The 19736-nt window shown below is 38.4% G+C and overlaps 1 protein-coding gene across 1 annotated transcript in view; it reads right to left on the reverse strand.

Moving 5' to 3' along the window:
• TENM1 (teneurin transmembrane protein 1) overlaps window positions 1-19736 on the reverse strand; it is an 887850-nt gene that overhangs the window by 400704 nt on the left and 467410 nt on the right. The window contains exon 7 of the mRNA XM_061137497.1: window positions 946-1186. Coding sequence (XP_060993480.1) covers window positions 946-1186 — 241 coding nt within the window. The remainder of the gene's footprint in view (window positions 1-945; window positions 1187-19736) is intronic.

Below are 19736 nucleotides of genomic sequence, written 5' to 3' on the forward strand. Positions count from 1 at the left end.
AGATTATTGGGATAGAAGTTGATCAGAGTTGACACCAGACATTGCTTATCAAGTAACACCCTATACCCAGTGTTTACATGTAAGTGTGTTTAGAAAAAGCTTTGGTGGTAGACCTAAAGAAGACATATAAGACAAAGGGAAGTCCTTGACTTTAACAGACAACAGAATACTATGCCTTATTGGGCAATATTTTTCTACAACAATAGAAAGTTGTAATTTTGGGCTTAAGACAGAGTACCTAGAAACAATGAATAATTTCTCAGTTAATCGCATCGAGTGCTGAAATCTATTATGATCAAGGCATCTAGAACTATGGAGGAGTAGAACTTTAATCACCTGACAAAGATTTGAGGAGGAATCTGGAAACCTAAATATATCAAGCAACAGAAACATAGAGGCAAATTTTTGATCAAAAGATCAACCTCCACCCTAATGGCAGAATCAAGTTTTGAAAATTACACATATGGACTTCTGATGGAGCAAATCCATTTTCAAAATGTTTGAAGGCAACTTAGTCAAAAAGATCTTAAATAAAATGTAAACTATTGCTGTTCCTCCAATTTTGCTTGGATTTCCCTGTAATATTGCAGGATCTTAAAACAAGGGACCACCGCCTTTTACCTTGAGGATACAATGACGATTTAGGTAACTGCTTGGTTTCATATTGTGGGTGTCTGCCCATGGGGTGTTTATGCATCTATGGCTTCCTCTTCACAGGGGCATCTGCTTCGTTTGGTTTGTGTCTGTGGGTGTGCCTGGATCTAGATGGGTGTGCCTGTGTGTGTCTCCGGGCTTGTGGAGGGGGTCTGCCTTTTTGCCCAGGCATCTGGGTGCATATCTATGTATCTGTGCATCTCTGCAGCTGTCTACGATGTGTTTCTGCCTTCAATGGAATCATCCTGTGCCAGTGTTGAAGTTTAGTGGGATCAATCATAGCTCAAGTACCTGGTCTCCAATGGTATGTTGCTATTCAAGACCCAGCTGTTATGCAGATGAACCGAATCCTGGGTGCTGGTTGGGGGAGCTGGAGCGGCTGGGCTGGGCTGGCTGCGGGTAGTCATTGATCTCCTCTGGAGAGAGTCAGCCGCGGGGGGTGGCTTCCTGGCACAGGTGCAGGCGTGCGGAGGCGGCGGCGGTGGCGGGAGGGGTCTGAAGGTGAACTGGTTGTGTGGGCTGCTCTGCATGTCTAGAGAGGAGAGAAGAAAAACACAAAATAGAGACTGACTCTCTCACTGGGCAGTCAGGAAAACACAGCACATCAGACTTCTGAGGATTCCCCAATAACATAACCCGTGGGATGGGGTGGGGGTCGGGGCAGGGAGAGTTGGGAGTTCAGTCTATCTGTAAAAATGTCACTTAACGTACAAAAACACACGTGCAGTGAGCTTCTGAAATGTAAGACATTCACAGTTGCATTTACATGTAAATTCTTCAGGGCTATAGCAGCTCTAAAGTAAACGAGGCCGCCTCACACAATTTGTCAAGAGCTTCTGCTACTGAACAAATAAATCATCAACGGGACACTGAGTTGCAGAACAGAAGTGAGCCGATTTTCATCACTTGCAAAATTCTCACTTCAGAAAATACCAGTGAAAGGCACAAATTTGTTGCAAGGAAAATCACTCAGCACTTAAAAGTACAAGGCCACCTTCTGGCTTACCTCAGGAAAGGATGCTAGCCTGCCTGCATGGGAGCAAAACCAAACTTCAGAAAAACAGCTCACAAGGGTGTCACTCAACTGCGGGAGAGTAATCTCTTGGCCAGCTCCCCTTCTCCCCAACTCAGTGTTTCTTATAAAAGGGAGGCTAGAAGGAGTTTGTTCAGGTTGTTAGACATATTTGTACGGCCGTGCAAAACAGTCCATACCTCTTCCCTCTTTGCCACACCTTTCTAGAAGCTCAGCGATATTAGCTGCAGCTGAGACAGCAAGGAAACTGTTTTTTTATTCCTGTTTGCAGAGGAGGCATCCTGGGACAGTGGTCCTCAGACTTTCTTTATTGTTATTGTTTGGTATTTTTCTGCCATTTTCCTGGCAGGCAGACATATAGACAGGAAGTTAGAATTTGGCCCATGCGAAATACCCCAATTAAACCCTTTGAAAAGAAATCACTATTGTAGTTGATAGCCACATCTCTTTCACGGGAGAAACATAATAGATGTCAAGCGATTTCTTGTAACAGCAGCATGTTGCCGATAAACTTTGTAGACAGCATGGCTTTGTCCCACCTCCCAAATGACTGAGACTTGAAAAGCAGAAAAATGCCAGAGGCTTTCCATGTCTAGCAAAGGGCTCAGCTGGTTTGTACTGAGACTCACTTTGCAGTGGTTGATCAGAGGGTGGAAAAAAAAATCACTTTCTTCAATCTTCCACCTCAGACTTGAACCGTGAAGACATTGGCATCATTTTCATGCTTTAAAATGATACTAGTGCCTCAAGAGCATGACAGATTTTTGTCAGTGTTTTCTACTACAGGTGGCTCACCCTTTAAATAAACTTGCTATATGAAAAACAGAATTGTATATAGGGAATTGTGTATAGGGAATTGTATTCAATTGTATATTGGATATGGAGAAGGCAATGGCACCCCACGCCAGTACTCTTGCCTGGAAAATCCCATGGACGGAGGAGCCTGGTAGGCTGCAGTCCATGGGGTCGCGAAGAGTCGGGCATGACTGAGTGACTTCACTTTCACTTTTCACTTTTATGCATTGGAGAAGGAAATGGCAACCCACTCCAGTGTTCTTGCCTGGAGAATCCCAGGGATGGGGTCACACAGAGTCGGACATGACTGAAGTGACTTAGCAGCAGCAGTATATTGGACAGGGAGTGGTGATCATTCATTTTATATGAAGAATTCTTTTAGAAAGTCAGCTACCCTTGTATATTTAAAAGCAACTAAAATGCTTCATGAATTTTCTAAATCACCCCCATTACTCTAGACCCAGTCCAAATTCCATATCCACTAAGAAAAAATCATCAAAAGTACTTAACATCTCATTGATTTTTTTAAACCTCTGGACTCATACTCATGACCTTAACAAGAAGCCTGCTTTCCATCCTTGGGGCTCAATGAAGCATTGACTGCTGGGATCCAAAACACCTGGGGATCCTCTAATTTTGTAGATGAGAAAAGTGATGCCCAGAGAATTGTTTGTCCAGGGACACTTGGCAAGTTAGTGGCATGGCTAAGATTAGAACCCACATCACCTCACTCTGTCCAAAGCGCCATTCACTCTCCTGCAGCTCTCTGTAATACAAGTTCTCTTCACTTTCTTAAGATGTAGAGACAACAATTCCTCCACATTTTCTGGATTTTTCACGTATGACATACCACCTGCACTGCAGTTATTTGCGTCTATGTCAGCTCCCTTCTCCTGGGCTTTCCAGGTGGCACTAGTGGTAAAGAATGTAGGATACATAAGAGATGCGAGTTCCATCTCTGGGTTGGTGAGATCCCGTGGAGGAGGGCATGGCAACCCACTCCAGCATTCTTGCCTGCAGAATTCCATGGACAGAGGAGCCTGTCAGGCCACAGTCCATAGGGTCGCTAAGAGCTGGACACTACTGAAATGACTTAGTACACACTGCTCCTGTCGTGGACGATATCTCCTTTGTGTACACAGGAAGGCAGAATGGTGTAATGAAGTGCAGCACAATATAGTGGAAAGGGCACTGAATTCAGGGGTTTGAGTTCTTCTACCACTTGGGAACTTTACCCCCTCATTTGTCAAATGCAGACAATAATCCTTTTACCTAGTAATTACATTTAATTCATGTAACATGTGCTTGGACATAGTATGTCAGTGATTGTTTATTGAATGTAACAGGAGTATAAAATTTTAAGATTAGAGAATTCCTTTGCATTCCACTAATTAGGACTCTGCCCTTTCACTGTTAAATACCTGGGTTCAATCCCTGGTTGAGGAACTAAGATTTTGCAAACCATGCACCATGTGCACCCTCCCTCCCCCCTGCTCCCCACCCCCTGCAAAACAAAACAAAAACAAAAACAAGATGAGCTGGAATTGACCATAGGAATCATCTAATTCAGCCCTCCCTCATTCCCTCTCCATTTTACAGCCAAGGAACCGTAGTCTCAGAGGTGAAGTGATTTGTTCAGTCATTCAACTTGTATGAATTTGCCTGCCTATGTCTGTTGATTGCTAGCCTAGAACTCTTTCCATTATATTATTCTAGAAAATAAATGAGTCTCTTCTCTAACTTCAGCACTTAATATTTTTATCATAAATTTGGCCTCTGAGTTTGCAATGTTATAGCAGTCTCTTAATATTCCATGTTTTTGTCCTATCTCCCCAAATAGGCCACATGTTTCTTAGAGCAAATCACCTTCTACCTTTCTTGAATGCCATGGTAACACTGAGCACAGTTGAGTACAGAGTAAGATCCCTGAAAACTTTTATTGATAGAAGAGTGTTTCACTGGTCTGTGGGACCTACAGAACCACCCCAAATGTGCCCTTGGCTCTTTCGTTCTGATGTAGCCACTGGATATCTACTTAGTTCACAGAGCAGTAGGCTTCCTCCTTGGAAGTCTCAGTGAAATCTCTCCCAAAACCATGGGGAAGGACAATGATACCCGGAAGAGGGAGCTTAAAATCATGTCCTCCAGGATGTGAAAAGAGCAGCAGTGACACATGAATACATGAACTTAATGATGCAATGAAGAGATGTCAAAGGTGGGAGTCCACAGTTAGAAGAAGAAAGGGAATCAATTTTGGGTCATGTGTTCAGAACACCTTCCAAGCAACATGTGTGAGATCTGCTAGCCTAATGAGTAGGTGTTTCTGTCAATACAGTTGGTCAAAAGAAAGAAAGTTTCTATTCAGTATAGTTGCTTGAAAGAAAGGATCCCTCATTATCATCTGGATTTACTGTGTGCTGGATTTTCCCAAAATCTTTCTGACTCGTTTTTAATCATGAAAAATGATAAAAAAAATTCTACTTCACTGAAGAGTACAATCCTGCTATTATTATAACATATTCTGTCATTTCTGCCTCAGGTAGAACTGCTTTGTATAGTTGTTTTGATTATATATGCTTATATATATTGAAAACATATATTTTGACTATATATACATATGTTCTTATTTATATCTATTTTATTGTGTACTGTTGTTCCTACATTTTGAATATGCTGAGGTTTCCCTAGCTGTTCGTACCATCTTTAAAGTATTTCACGATATTGGACTGAGTGGAATATATCTGAACTGTAAGCCTTTATGAAATACAAATCATCTCACCTTCATTCTTTTTTTCACCTCAGGAAAAAGATGTGGGGAACACACTCATTCCCTCCCAAATGAAGTAATTTAACCCTTGGGCTCCATAAAATGGGATTTCTCAACATTAAACACTAATAAAAAATACATTAGGGTTCAGTGTCAGGAGCTCTAGAACACCAATTTCAAGGGGTTAACAGTCACATGCAGTCACTGCCAATGTATCTGGCAACCATACGTTCCTGTGCCTGAAAGAGAGATGCTAGGGAGAGGGGGGAGTAGTGATTATGCAAATGTGGGTATATACAAAGCTTTCTGAGAGTAAATTAAGTTTTCAGATAGAAAGGTCTAATTCACATAATATTCTTGGATAGGAGCCAGTTTCAGGTTTAAGGTCCTAAAATAACTTGGAAAGAAAATCTCTCGGGGGCGGGTAGGGGTAGGGGTGGGATTCCTCCAAACCCTGTATCCAAGGCATTTTAGGCATGGCAGAGCTATTAACAGAAGTATAAGCCTTCAGAAACAACGCTGTCTGTCGCCAAAAGGTAAGTGGGAGAAGAAAGTTGTCATGCATAGACTTTTCCCCCCTCTTTTTCTGCAAATAAACCTTCTTCTGGATCATGTGTTAGAGAAAGTTTGCACCAGAAATTAGAATATATCTGCCCAGAAACACCATGCGAGGACTGCTCAAGATATCCATTAGTGTGTTTTACCCCTTTCATTTCATTAACACATGCAGTCCATTCAGCTATAAGGTGATGACTGCATTTTGAAAATTCACTGCACTATGACAGAATCACGCATGGGTAAGGGTCTTATGGGAAAAATGGTGTTTGGGCACAATACCTGAAGTGTGCTTGTGAAAGTGGGTGTCAGAAGGATTGCAATTTATGAGTTATTGTGAAGTGGTGGAAGGAGGGCTATCTGAATCAGACAGGAAGTTCTAACACCAGATGTAGGTGGGCAAGGCTTCTAACACACATGGTGAACTAAGATAGCCGGTAGATGTTTCAGATGTAAGCATGTGCATGTTTTGTATATTCCTCCATGGCTCTATCTGCTGTATGCGGTCTCCTGCATGCACCTAGTATTTTTAACAGATGGAATCGCACATGTGCAGATGTGAAATTTCTCTTATGTTCAAATTGTTCTCAAATGTACTAATAACATGGGGACAAATCAATGTTTTCAAAACAAGCATTGTAGCAGAACTGACTGTACAGATAAAATAGCTTTCAGTAGGTGTTAAAAATATTGTCATTAATTTGGTAAAGTCAAATAGATTTTTTTTCTTGAACAATTTGACCAAAATAGACACAAGCCTTGTTTTGCAAAGTCCATGTATTTAATTAATTGATCAGTTTTCTATAATGACACTATGACAATACAGTCCCAAATCTGTTTTGTCCCAAAGTTACTATACAGTATCTGTTGCAAAGGGGGGCACATATATTCCTATAACTCAAGGGAAAGGTCACAGGAGGTCAGAGAACATGTCTGTACTTCCTCATTTTAGTCTGTTTCATCACCCCTTTGGATAAAGTGGGGATAGCATCATGATGCTTTGGCTCCAATTCTGAATCCAAAAAAATGTCTGAAAATGGGAGTTTTTATTCCTAACTGATTTGGTAGGAAAACGTAACCAGAACTGATATGATGATATTTATAGTCTCTCTGCATTTCATTTAGTGAATTCTCCCACTTTTAGCTGCAGAAATACTGATGTGTTTTATTAAGTGGTGCTGGCCCACATCCCAACTCAGGGGTTGCACAATAGACAGTATATCTTTATACTATTGCCTTTATAAAATCTTAAAAATTTTAAATTGTAAAATAAGTGGACCCCAAAGATTTTGGATAAAGGATTGAGTCTGTATTATTATTTAACCACCTCTCTGAACTCTTATGAGGCAAAATTAATTAATGCTTCTGAAGGCCTTAGTAATCTACATGAGCAAAGAACATCAGGGCACCAAGGGTTATTGCCATAACTACTTATGTCAAGTCTCTTGAGGCCAATTATAAGGCTTTGGTTTCTGGGACTGGTTTTCTGAGCTGTTCTCTGTCCTAGGAAGGAGAGGGAATAAAAAGAAACAGATTTAAAAGAAAGAAAAGAGGTTTGTTAGTAATATTAACTATTCCTACTAATTTTGCCCGCCAATGCAGGAGATGTAAGAGACACAGGTTCAATCCCTGGGTTTGGAAGATCCCCTGAAGAAAGGCATGGCAATCCACTCCAGTACTCTTGCCTGGAGAATCCCATGGACAGAGGAGCCTTGCAGGCTACAGTCAATAGGGTTGCACAGAGTTGGACATGACTGAAGTGACTTAGCACACTAATTCTAAATGGATATTACTGCTTTATAGTACTTGTCACAAGGAGCCTTCACAACCAGTGAGGAGGTAGTTATACATTTGCATGTTATGGCTAATATCCATTAACTTGATAGTGTTCAGTGATCATCAAATTAGTCTTAAGTGTATCTGGCTGTAGACATTTCTGTTCTTAACCTTATTATTATTATTATAGGCTAAAAGAATATGGAGGTAATAAAACTGGTTTTCTGAAGAAAATGGAATAATCAGGTATACCTTATCACTCTTCTGGCTCAAATAATACTGCTTTAATATTGATATACTAACAGTCTTTAATAAAAGCAGATTCATTAGTTAAATAATGAATGAAAACAGAAATAAAGTCTATTACACAGCTAATGTTTAATAGATGTGTGTGTATGTGTGTGTGTGTGTGTGTGTGTGTGTGTGTGTGTGTGTGTATGGGCATGTGAGGGCTTCCCAGGTGGTGCTAGTGGTAAAGAACTTGCCCGCCAGTGCAGGAGACATAAAAGATGCGAGTTCAATCCTAGGGTCAGGAAGATCCCGTGGAGGAGGGCATGGCAACCCACTCCAGTATTCTTGCCCAGAGAATGCCATGGGCAGAGGACGTGGCAGGCTATAGTCCATGGGTCACAAAGAGTCGGACATGACCGAGCAACTGAGCACACCCATGGGCGTGTGAATGAATGAGACATGGAGAACAACAGAAAGAGGCAGAAGGAGAGAGAAACAGAGAGGAGAATTCACAATGACAGCAGATGACTGTGGGAGAAGAGTCACAGAGGCCTGGGGAAGGCTAACAATAATAAATTATAATATCATCAAGTTGACATGGTTTTAACCTGGTGCTGGATTACTGCCCTCTGCATGGCTCCTGAGCCCTGCAATGCTATGTATGAGATTGTAAAGTCCATCCCTTTGAGGACTTTAAATGGTCCTCTCAGTAAGCCAGCAAGTAAGAGTATGCTCCATTAATTTTTGTCAGTTAGATTGATCTTTGTTACAACCACTAGAAATAAAGGTGAACACTGAAGCACCTAAAATCCTTTGACATGTTTGTGCTGAAACTCACATTTACACTTCAGTCTCTCCATAAGCTGAGGCTTTATCTTTAAAGGGTGTGCTGGTCTACCTCCAGAAAATCTAGGTCTCGTTAACTTCCTTTCCTGCTCTCCAATGAGTTGTACAAGCGAAACAAAGAGTCAGATATACACAAGGCAAGCCTCCTCCGATCCATTTCTCCCCGTCTCTATTATTGGGGGAACCCAACTGCGCCATGCGCTGTATTGGCTTCACATAGTGCAGTTAGCCAATCTCAGGCACAGCGGTCAATATTCCTACCAACCTGGTTTGTTAACTCAATCAACCCTCTGACAAAGATTAAGACAAACTAGGACTTTACAACCAAGAAAATAATAGAAAGAAAGAGAGGACTGCGGCTAATGCTATTTGGGTTAAATTACTCATGTCAATGTATAAACTAATTTTCTTGGTTGTGAGAATACAAGGAGGATACATCTTCACTTATATTTTCAGAGTAGCTTGACGATGTTAAAAAGAATGAAAGACAAATGAAGCCAATACATTTATTACCTATTTATTTTTCTATGCAGAATGGTAAAGAGCTCTACTTTGTGACAAAATTTGGAATTTTAAATGTCAAATTCTAAATATTAATATATGGTATTAACAATTCAAATTAAAATTAGTGGTTGGCCAAAGCCTGTTTCACTATGGTCTTGAAGGAAACTCTGTTATCTGTTATGTACCATGAAACATGAAATAGATAATTGCCCTGTTTTATCTTATGCTGACAGTGATGCTGTGGCTTCCATTATTAGGCAGTGAAGTATATCAAAAAGAAAATATAAAAAGTAATGATCCTTAAAAGTTCACATTTACTTTATACTCAAACTAAAGTCCTATGTAGGTATTTCAATTATTTTCAGTCCCCAAGTTCATTATTTATTTGCAAGTAGGTAATGGAGGGTTATGAATTAATTGACAGTGAATCCTTTAATAAATTGGCTAATAACAGATATTCTGGAATTTTACAAAGTTTTCATTTTCAGAGCTTCACTTTTTTATTAGACTATTAGAAATGGTCACCCTATATTTGTTCAAAAAGCAACAGATAAAAATCTTTCTAATGTTATTTATGAAAATGGAATTCTGAATGTTTGAAGCACAAATCAAGAAAACATTATGACTGTGTCTAAAGCTCTAAGAAAAATATTTTTCAAACCACCATATGTTAAATAATGAGAGCAAACTATACTGAGTAGTAAAAAACAGAAAGAAAAATTCCTAGAGGATAAAAAGAAAGCATGGAGAACTAGGGAAGACTGGGGAAGGTTTTAGCACCTCCATCTCAAACTTTTCAACAAAAAGAATGAAGAAAAAGTACTTATTATTAAAAATTAATACCTTGAGGAGATAGTGAAGGACAGGGAAGTCTGGTGTGCTGCAGTCCATGGGGTCGCAAAGAGTTGGACATGACTTAGCAACTGAGCAACAACAATATTACATTAACCATTATATAACCATCACTGACTGGCTATTTGGTGAGAAACCTCCTCCATACCCTGTAGGTACTCTCCTAGGAATAAGAGAAACCCATGGATACCAAACGAAGTGGTGAAAAGGGGTTCCAACATCTATACTTGGAGATTGAAAACATATGCAGTGTCCACCAGGGACAGTGGGAAAAGACAGCACTGTTATGGCAGTATTCACATGACCCAGATGATGCTCCCTCGTTTTTATCTTTGCTCTAACTCAGCAGTTCTCAGCTAGAGGATCCAAACAAACCAGTATTTTGCTATCACTTGTTACTACAATAGAGGACTAAAGTTCACAGACAATTTATTTTAAAAATGGTAGATGAAAAGGTAATACCTCTAACAGTGCCACTCTGAGTTACCTTTGGATGTGCTTTCCTAGATAGGAGTGAAAGGGGTGGGGCTATAGCTAGTGCTAGGAATTGGGTACAACTCTGATCCCATAAACAATTTCCATATTCTCATGCTTGCTAAATGATTCTATGCATACCATGGAGATGAAGAAAATTTGGTTATTCACACTCCCAGAAAAGAAAATAAGGGGGGGGGGGAATTGGGGGAAAATCTTCACATTCTCACAGGAGTGTCTGACACATGTACATGTTATTCAGATATGCTGCAGCCAAAAAAAAAAAAAAAAGAATTGTGATCTTGATGGAGGATGGCAGAACACCAGTGTCTTCCATCAACCTTTCTACTTGATATCTTTTGGGTTACTGAGGGAATCTCCCAAGAGGTATGAGCTAGGAAGAGATAGTTCTTTGAAGAAGGAGAGAGTAACTTTTACTTCTCTCTTGTATTCAAGTGATGCATCTACTTGTCATATATCAAGAGCTGGGTCTGAATCATCTTTATAGCTCCCACACACTTAGCTCATAATTTTATTCAATACAACTTTATAATTTTGTTTGTTTGCAAATTTAATTAATTTGAACAAATTCAACATTTTAAATTCAATTAAATTTATTTTTTAAATACCAATTATAGCCACTCTGGTGGGAGAGTGTTTGATGATGACAAATACCTTATTTGATTGAATTCTTCACATTCCTACCAGCTGTTTTGGCATTGTGTGGGCACAGCCTGTCTCTGAAAGTTTCTGCCTGAAGTGCTCTGAAATATTCATTGATTAACTCACTCATTATTACAAATTTTCATTTTCTTGTTTTTCGACATGTTATTTTACTGAGATGTTAAATAGAATTATTTCTTGGAGAGGTGCCAACATTAAGACCTAGTACTAAGCCTGCCTTATAAACTTTGCTTATGCTAAGTTATGCATACTTAACTCATTTTCTTTTTTCCTTCAAACTCTGATTCATTCCCTCAATTACATTACTGCTTATCTCTCTGGACTCCCTCCAATTTAACTAGGCCTTTATGGTTCCCCAAACAAAATGCAACATTCTAGATGAACATCACCCAAAATACAAGAAAGTTATCTGAAAAATTCTTTTGTAATGATGTCTTTTCATATGCATCCTCAAATTACATATAGAATGCACTTGAGACTTCATTAACTGGAAGATGGCTAGTGAAGTCATGAGAAGGCAACTCATTTAGGAAATATAGTGATATTTTGATACAGATGTGTCTACTAGCAGATCAAGCAAAATGTCCATCAAAATAAGCAAATTAGTGGAATCTACTAACATAATGTTAGAGTCGAATGAACATCCAGTGAATTCAGACAGGTTTCTCCTAACTCTCACCCACTGAGGTTTAATGTATAGGTGCCTTAGGAAAACTAAAAAATTAACTTGTCTCAAGTGGGAGAGTGTCAGTGTACATAAACAGAAGGAAAAATGAGAACATGTGTTGGGGAAACTATGAATATTTGAAACTGCAGTAACAAAGAAATATAAATGGTAATCTGAGAAATTAAGAAAATATTTCCTAGGTAGTGATTGATCAGTGTTTCCATAAAGAAAGTATCTTAATTAACTTAATTCTTAGTTAAGGTCATTTAAATAAATTTCTTCAAATGGTACACAGGGGAAACATTTATGGATGATAGATGAGATGCTGAGAGGGACAGAGGATTAAACACACATTGCTTATGTGAAGCAGTTCTCAAAGAAACCTCTTGTTACTGTTTGAAATCAGTGAATGGGTGCACAAAAGCTCCTTCCTGTGTATTAATATGGAGGGGCACAGGGGTCTGTACCAGACCAAACTGCAGAGTGTGATCTGGGTTCATGGCAGGGTGTGATGACAACCTGGATTTGATTCAAGTTTGCTTTTCCTTTGGTTTACTCCCCAACTGCAAATAAGCACTACAAAAGATATTAAATAAAAATTGAACACAAGGCATGTGTACATGGCTCCATTTGCCTCCCTTGTACTTCATGAAAGCAAGTCTTGATTTGGTGGTTGGTAGCCTGCCCAGAGTGAGATGTCTAATGGAGGAAAGAACGCAGTATTACAGGACTGTTGTCTTTTGTACTCCCTGATTCATTAGCATTTGGAAACAGCTTATGTAAAGCATAATCCTGCTACTCAGGAAGTCATATCATGCAGGGTGAGTGTCCAGCCAGCTCCCTGATCTTCAAATTCTTGCCATGGCAGCACTAGGGAAATCTCCCCTCGTCTCTCTGCATGATACAAGTCCTACGTGATTCCCATTTATTCCCCCTTAGGGGGTTTCCATGGGAAAATCTGGCCACATCAGGATACCACGGGGACTTCTAGTAGTAATCATAAATAGTAGGTTGTAGGTCAGGGTACAGAAATAAAAGGTCAAGTGTGAACCACTATTGAAATATATTTTTTTAAAGTAGAGCTCATATCTTACTAATATGTTATTACTGCTTATAATGTTCAAAATAAGTGATAGAGAAGCCAAATCAGAGAAGGAATTAAACCTAATTAGCTATGGAATACCTTTCATTCAGAAGCAGGAGACAAACGGGAGGGTATGTCTTGGTTTCATTTGTTTATTTTCAGTAAGGAGAAACAAGGATAGAGTACTTGCTCTATTACTTGTCTAGTTATTTAGAGAACTGAATCTGCACACAACTTGTTTAAATTTATAAGTACATCCTGGCATTTCCAATGACACGGTGGTTAAGTTACAACATTAGGATCAGATCTATCTGAATTTAAATCATAGCTCTGCCGTTTACTCACAGTTTGATGTTGACAATCAAACTGTTTCTAGCCTCTATTTCTTTATCTGTATAATAGGGATCTTAATGAAAATCTCTTACTGTTTTTCTGAAAATTAAATGAGGTCACGGGTATAAAACATTTTGAGTACCTGGCACATAGTAACCACTAAATAATATTATTAAACAAATGATCAATTATCGAATCCAACAAAGTCTATAAAATTCAAGCACCAGCTAGTAAGTAACCTAAGAAAAAAATCTGATTCTAAACTTTTTGACTATTTAAAACTTCTCCATTATAATGAAAAAACATTTTAGAATCTTCACAGGTTTCTTATTTTCTTCCCAACAGTTCTGAGAAGCTATTATTGAAAACATGAGTCAATACGAGAATAGTTGACTCCTATCCTTTCCTCTTCCTCCAAGCCACACCAAACACTCTCTATTGATTAGCTTTCTTATTATGCTCTCAGTCCTTTTTTACTTCAGATAACAAACTCTATTTCTAAATGATTTGGGAAATACATGCTTTCTAAAGTACCTATTGCAATAATACCTCGGGACTTTAACATTAGAGCAAAGGATGTGAAGAAAAACCATTTTCATGAATACCACATTAGTGCTTTGTATTTAGGAAGCACCTTTCATCTGCATCTCTCAAAGTCCTTCACAAATGTTATCTGATGCTTTATTCACTGGGCCACGCTGCAAAGAAAATTGCCTTTCAGCGAAGTCCCTCAAAGTACATAAAACCTCATGAGGGAAGGAACTGTAGATAGTTGGTTAGTGTCAGGAATATTCAGAGACATTTAAAAATAGTATATATGAAAATACCAACAAAGTGCGACTGCTTCTTAGAAATATGAGGTCCCCATAGGTATAGCTTTCAGAGTAAATACATACACAGGAACTTTGTTGTATGGGCACGAAGACCAACATTCACATTATAAGTTAATGATATTTGATCAATTTTGTAACCTAATTTGGTGTAGATGGTTTATCTTATATACACATATATATTTATTAAAGCATTGCATATTAATGATTTGTATGTGCTAAGTCGCTTTGGTCATGTCTGACTCTTTGCGACCCCATGGACTGTAGCCTGCCAGACCCCTCTGTCCATGGGATTCTCCAGGCAAGAATACTGGAGTGGGTTGCCATGCCCTCCTCCAGGGGATCTTTCCGACCCAGGGATCAAACCCGTGGCTCCTGCATTGCAGGCAGATTCTTTACCATTGAGCCACTGGAGAAGCCCCAATATTGATGATATTAACGATAGTCCCTAGTATATGTAAAAAGCATGGATGTCAGACCAGGATTCTATACCAAGTACTTAGCACAGTGACTGGTTCTCAGTTAATGTTAGTTACCAAAATAATTATTGTAAATATTATCACTATGAATTTAGATTAGGAAAATTATTTTCTTTAACAGAATTCAGTGAAAGCCTACCTGTATTCACATTAGTGGCTATTGTTCCTAAAATATGTACCTATTAACTAAGAGGGAAAGAAAAACTCACCCCCTTTCTCAAGATGGGGAGAAGCATGACTACTTGCACATTGAGACCTTTTACAGGCTTCTGACTGTAATCATTTATCAGTGTCTGGTTGTCACAGACCATGGCTGTGGTGTGTGTGTGTGCTTGATTGTTCAGTAGTGTTTGACTCTTTGTCACCCTATGGACTCGGAGACGGCAATGGCAGCCCACTCCAGTGCTCTTGCCTGGAAAATCCCATGGATGGAGGAGCCTGGTAGGCTGCAGTCCATGCGGTTGGGAAGAGTTGGACATGACTGAGCGACTTCACTTTCCCTTTTCACTTTCATGCATTGGAGAAGGAAATGGCAACCCACTCCAGTGTTCTTTTTTTTTTTTTAATTAAAAAAATTTTTTCCATTTATTTTTATTAGTTGGAGGCTAATTACTTTACAATATTGTAGTGGTTTTTGCCATACATTGACATGAATCAGCCATGGATTTACATGTATTCCCCATCCCGATCCTCCCTCCCACCTCCCTCTCTACCCAATCCCTCTGGGTCTTCCCAGGGCACCAGGCCCGAGCACTTGTCTCATGCATCCAACCTGGGCTGGTGATCTGTTTCACCCTAGATAATATACATGTTTCGATGCTGTTCTCTCGAAACATCCCACCCTTGCCTTTTCCCACAGAGTCCAAAAGTCTGTTCTGTACATCTGTGTCTCTTTTTCTGTTTTACATATAGGGTTATCGTTACCATCTTTTTAAATTCGCCTCACACTCCAGTGTTCTTGCCTGGAGAATCCCAGGGATGGCGGAGCCTGGTGGGCTGCTGTCTATGGGGACGCACAGAGTCAGATATGACTGAAGCAACTTAGCAGCAGTAGCAGCATCCTATGGACTGTAGCCGCCAGGCTCCTCTGTCCATGGTGATTCTCCAGGCAAGAATACGGAGTGGGTTGCCATGCTCTCCTCCAGGGGATCTTCCCAACCCAGGGATGGAACTCCGATCTCCTGCAGTGCAGGGAGGTTCTTTACCATCTGAGCCACCAGGGAAATCCTTATGGTTGTGGATATGCCATGAAAACATGTGGATAATTTGGGGGTGGGTTTGCGGGAGGGGAGACTGTATCAAGTGAGGGACTTTATATAATCCAAAGGAAACAACTGACTTAGAGAATTTTAGTCAATTATATTGATGCCACGAAAACACATTAACGTATACACATTCACTGTGGAGTTGCCCTCAGCTTCATGTACTGCTTCTTAGGGTTATAATTTTTGGTCCTAGATACTCAATTATTGTACCTTATTATTGACACCTAATATGTTGTAAAATTCAATTATTTGAAAAAAATTGTTGTTAAGAATGTGGGATTATGAAAATCTTCAGAGGAGATGAAAAATTTCAACTTATTTGAAGAAAATACATTGCTTTAAAGTCATACATTGTTCCCACTTTAGAGATGGCCAATATGAGGCCTACTGAAGTAAACAACCTGGACCAAGGCCTTGATTCTATAGCATTGAACTAACTCTATTAGCTGCCACTCAGCCATCTCTCCTGGGATTCCAAGCAAGTCACACCAATGGTACTTCTATCACACTTGCCATTCATATTCATTGCAACCAATGAAGATAAAATGCTGTGACTGAATCAGCTATGTAACAACTCATTCTATGTAATAGGTTACTTTATTTGTAAACTCAGTTCAGTATGCTTGTGCACAAATCATTACGTGCTTCCTTTTACTTGTCAGGAGCAAATAGCCTCATTTCAGAAGTATCTATATAATTTATGTGTTCCTTATCAGCAGTCTTTAGCTTATATCATTTTATCCCATGTGGATCCCGAAAATATCAGAAGAGATTGTTTAATGGGCTTGCTTTAAAAAGACAACTGATCAATTTATTTATGGTATTTTTCTTTCTGTACATTAAAACCTAATCATATTTATTAATGAAATATTATGGCACTAAAATAAATTCTTCTTATACCTGGTACTCATGATGACCATCTTTCTACTTGTGGAGAGTACAAAATTAGTTTTCAAATACATGCTATTAAAAATAAAATAAATTTCCTTCAATTACAAATCACAAGTAGGGGTTTTCCTTTACTAAATATGAGTTAGAGTTACAATGATGGATAATCATGAGGGTGTCTTCAGTTAGGGTAGTTTAAGTAGCAATTCTAGAAACAGTATAATTCTAGAAATAGTATGACTACATGTTACTCAGTAAAATAGCTCTAACGCTTGGCTGTATTATACAAATCTATAGTGTAATGCTTAATGGATATGACAAAATCTAAAGTCTAAAAATGTTAGGGATATTAGAGCTGCCTTTTGCTTTTTAAAAAGTAATTCAATATTATTTTATATTTTAATGATTTTAGTAACTTGTTATGCATCAGTTACTGTATTGTTTATAATACAACCATTCTAATGTAATTTGTGTAGCACTTCCATTTGAAAGAACTGGAAATGTTAACAACAAAACCAAGAAACCAAAACACAACATTCTCTAATACTATATACAAAAATAAACTCAAAATGGATTACAGACCTAAATGTAAGACCGGAAATCGTAAAACTCCTAGAGGAAAACTAAGGCAGAATACTCTTTGACATGAATAGCAGCAATATTGTTTTAGATCTGTCTTCTAAAGCAAAGGAAATAAAAGCAAAAATAAACAAATGGGACCTAATTAAACTTAAAAGCTTTTGCACAGCAAAGGAAGCCATCAACAAAACAGCCTACTGATTCAGACAATCTACTGAATGGGAAAAAAAAATGAGCACATGATATGATCACTAAGGTGTTGATATCCAACATATACAAACATCTCATACAACTCAACATCAAAAAAACAAACAACCTGATTTGAAAATGGACAGAAGAACTGAACAGACATTTTTCCAAAGAGGAAATGCAGGTGTCCAAAAGGCATATGAAAAGAAGCTAAACTTTGCTAATCATCAGGCAAATGCAAATCAAAACCACAAAGAGGTATGACCTCATGCCTGCCATAATGTCTATCATCAAAAAGAACACAAATAGCCAACACTGGTGAGGATGTAGAGAAAAAGGGAGCCCTTGTACACTGTTAGTGAGAATGTAAATTCATGCAACCATTGTGGGAAAGTTTGGAGGTTTCTCAAAAAACTAAAAATAGAACTACCACTGACCCAGCAAATTTACTCCTGGGTATATATAGAAAAAAAGAAAAAAACACTAATCCAAAATGATGCATGCACCCCAATGTTCATAGTAGCATTATTTACAATTACAAAAATATAGAAGCAACCTAAGTGTTCATCAACAGATGGATGGATAAAGATGTACACACACACACACACACACACACACACACACACACACACACAAATGGAATACTACTCAGCCATTAAAAAGGAGATTTTTGTTATTTGCAGCAACGTGGATGGACTTGGAGAGTATTATGCTAAGTGTAGTAAGCCACACAGAAAAAGACAGATACTGTATGACATCACTTATTTGTGGAATCTCAAAAATACAACAAGCTAGTGAATAAAACAAAAAAGAAACAGACTCACACATACAAAGAAGAAACTAGTGGTACCAGTTAAGAGAGGTAAGAGGGGAGGGGCAATATAGGGATAGGGGATTAAAGTAATACTATCAGTTATAAAATAAGCTAGAAGGATATATTGTACAATAAGGGGAATATAGCCAATTTTTTATTATAATCATAAATGAAGTATGACCTTTACAAATTGTGAATCCTTATTTTATATACCTATAACTTATGTAATATTGTACAGCAACCATACTTCAATTTTTTGTTATTTTTATTTTTATATTTTTTTCATACTTCAATTTTTAAAAAAGTAAAAAACAAAGTAAAACAAAAACCAAGCCCATAATGCCCTAAATGTACAAGTTTGTTTATCCATGAGTCCATTGAGTAGACGTATCAGAGCAACATACTTATTCTAAAAATGAAATGATTGTTCATTCTGTGAAACAAAGAAAACAACCCACAGAAAGAAAAGGCAATCTCAGAAATGGGAGAAAATATTTTCATGTCATATATCTGATTAGGAGTTAATATACAGAATATGCAAAGAACTCCTAAGATTCAACAACAACAAAAAATAATCTTATTTTAAAATAGGCAGAGGAGTTGAAAAGATATTTATCCAAAGGATATATACAAATGTCCAAGAGGCATAGAAAAAGATGTTCATCCTCACTAATCATCATGAAAATGTAAATCAAAACCACAATGAGATATTGCCTCATACTCATTAGGATGGTGGTGGTTTAGTCGCTAAGTCATGCCCGACTCTTGCAACACCATGGACTGTAGTCCAGCAGGCTCTTCTGTTCATGGGATTTCCCAGGCAAGAATATTGGAGCGGGTTGCCATTTCCTTCTCCAGGGGACCCTCGTGACCCAGAGATCGAACTTGGGTCTCCTACACTGCAGGCAGATTCTTTACTGATTGAGCTCGTTAGGATGGCCACTATCAAAAACAGAAAGTCATTAGTGTTGGTGAATATATGGAGAAATTAGAAACTTGTGAACTTATTTTAGAATGTAAAATGTTGATGTATGGAGGTTCTTCAAAAAATTAAAAATAGAATTACCATATGATCTGGCAACCCCATTTCTGGGTGAGTCACATCCAAAATAATTAAAAACAGGATCTTGAAGAGTATTTGCACACCCATGTTTATTGAAGCATTAGTCACAATAGCCAAAATGTGGTAGCAATGTCAATTTCCACCGGTGGATGAATTGAAAAGCAAAATGTGGTATATACATAGGATAGAATAATACTCAGCTCCCATTAAGAAGAAAATCATGTTTTATGCTACCACAGGAAGGAACATTGAGGATATTATACATGAAATAAGCCTGTATGATTCTATTTATATGTGATATCTAAAGTAGTTAAACTATCAAAAAATGAATGGTGACTTCCAAGAGTGGAGGGACAATGGGTACAGAGTTTCAA

The sequence above is a fragment of the Dama dama genome, chromosome X, assembly GCF_033118175.1.
Source record: "Dama dama isolate Ldn47 chromosome X, ASM3311817v1, whole genome shotgun sequence".
In the NCBI taxonomy this organism is placed as follows: Eukaryota; Metazoa; Chordata; class Mammalia; order Artiodactyla; family Cervidae; genus Dama; species Dama dama.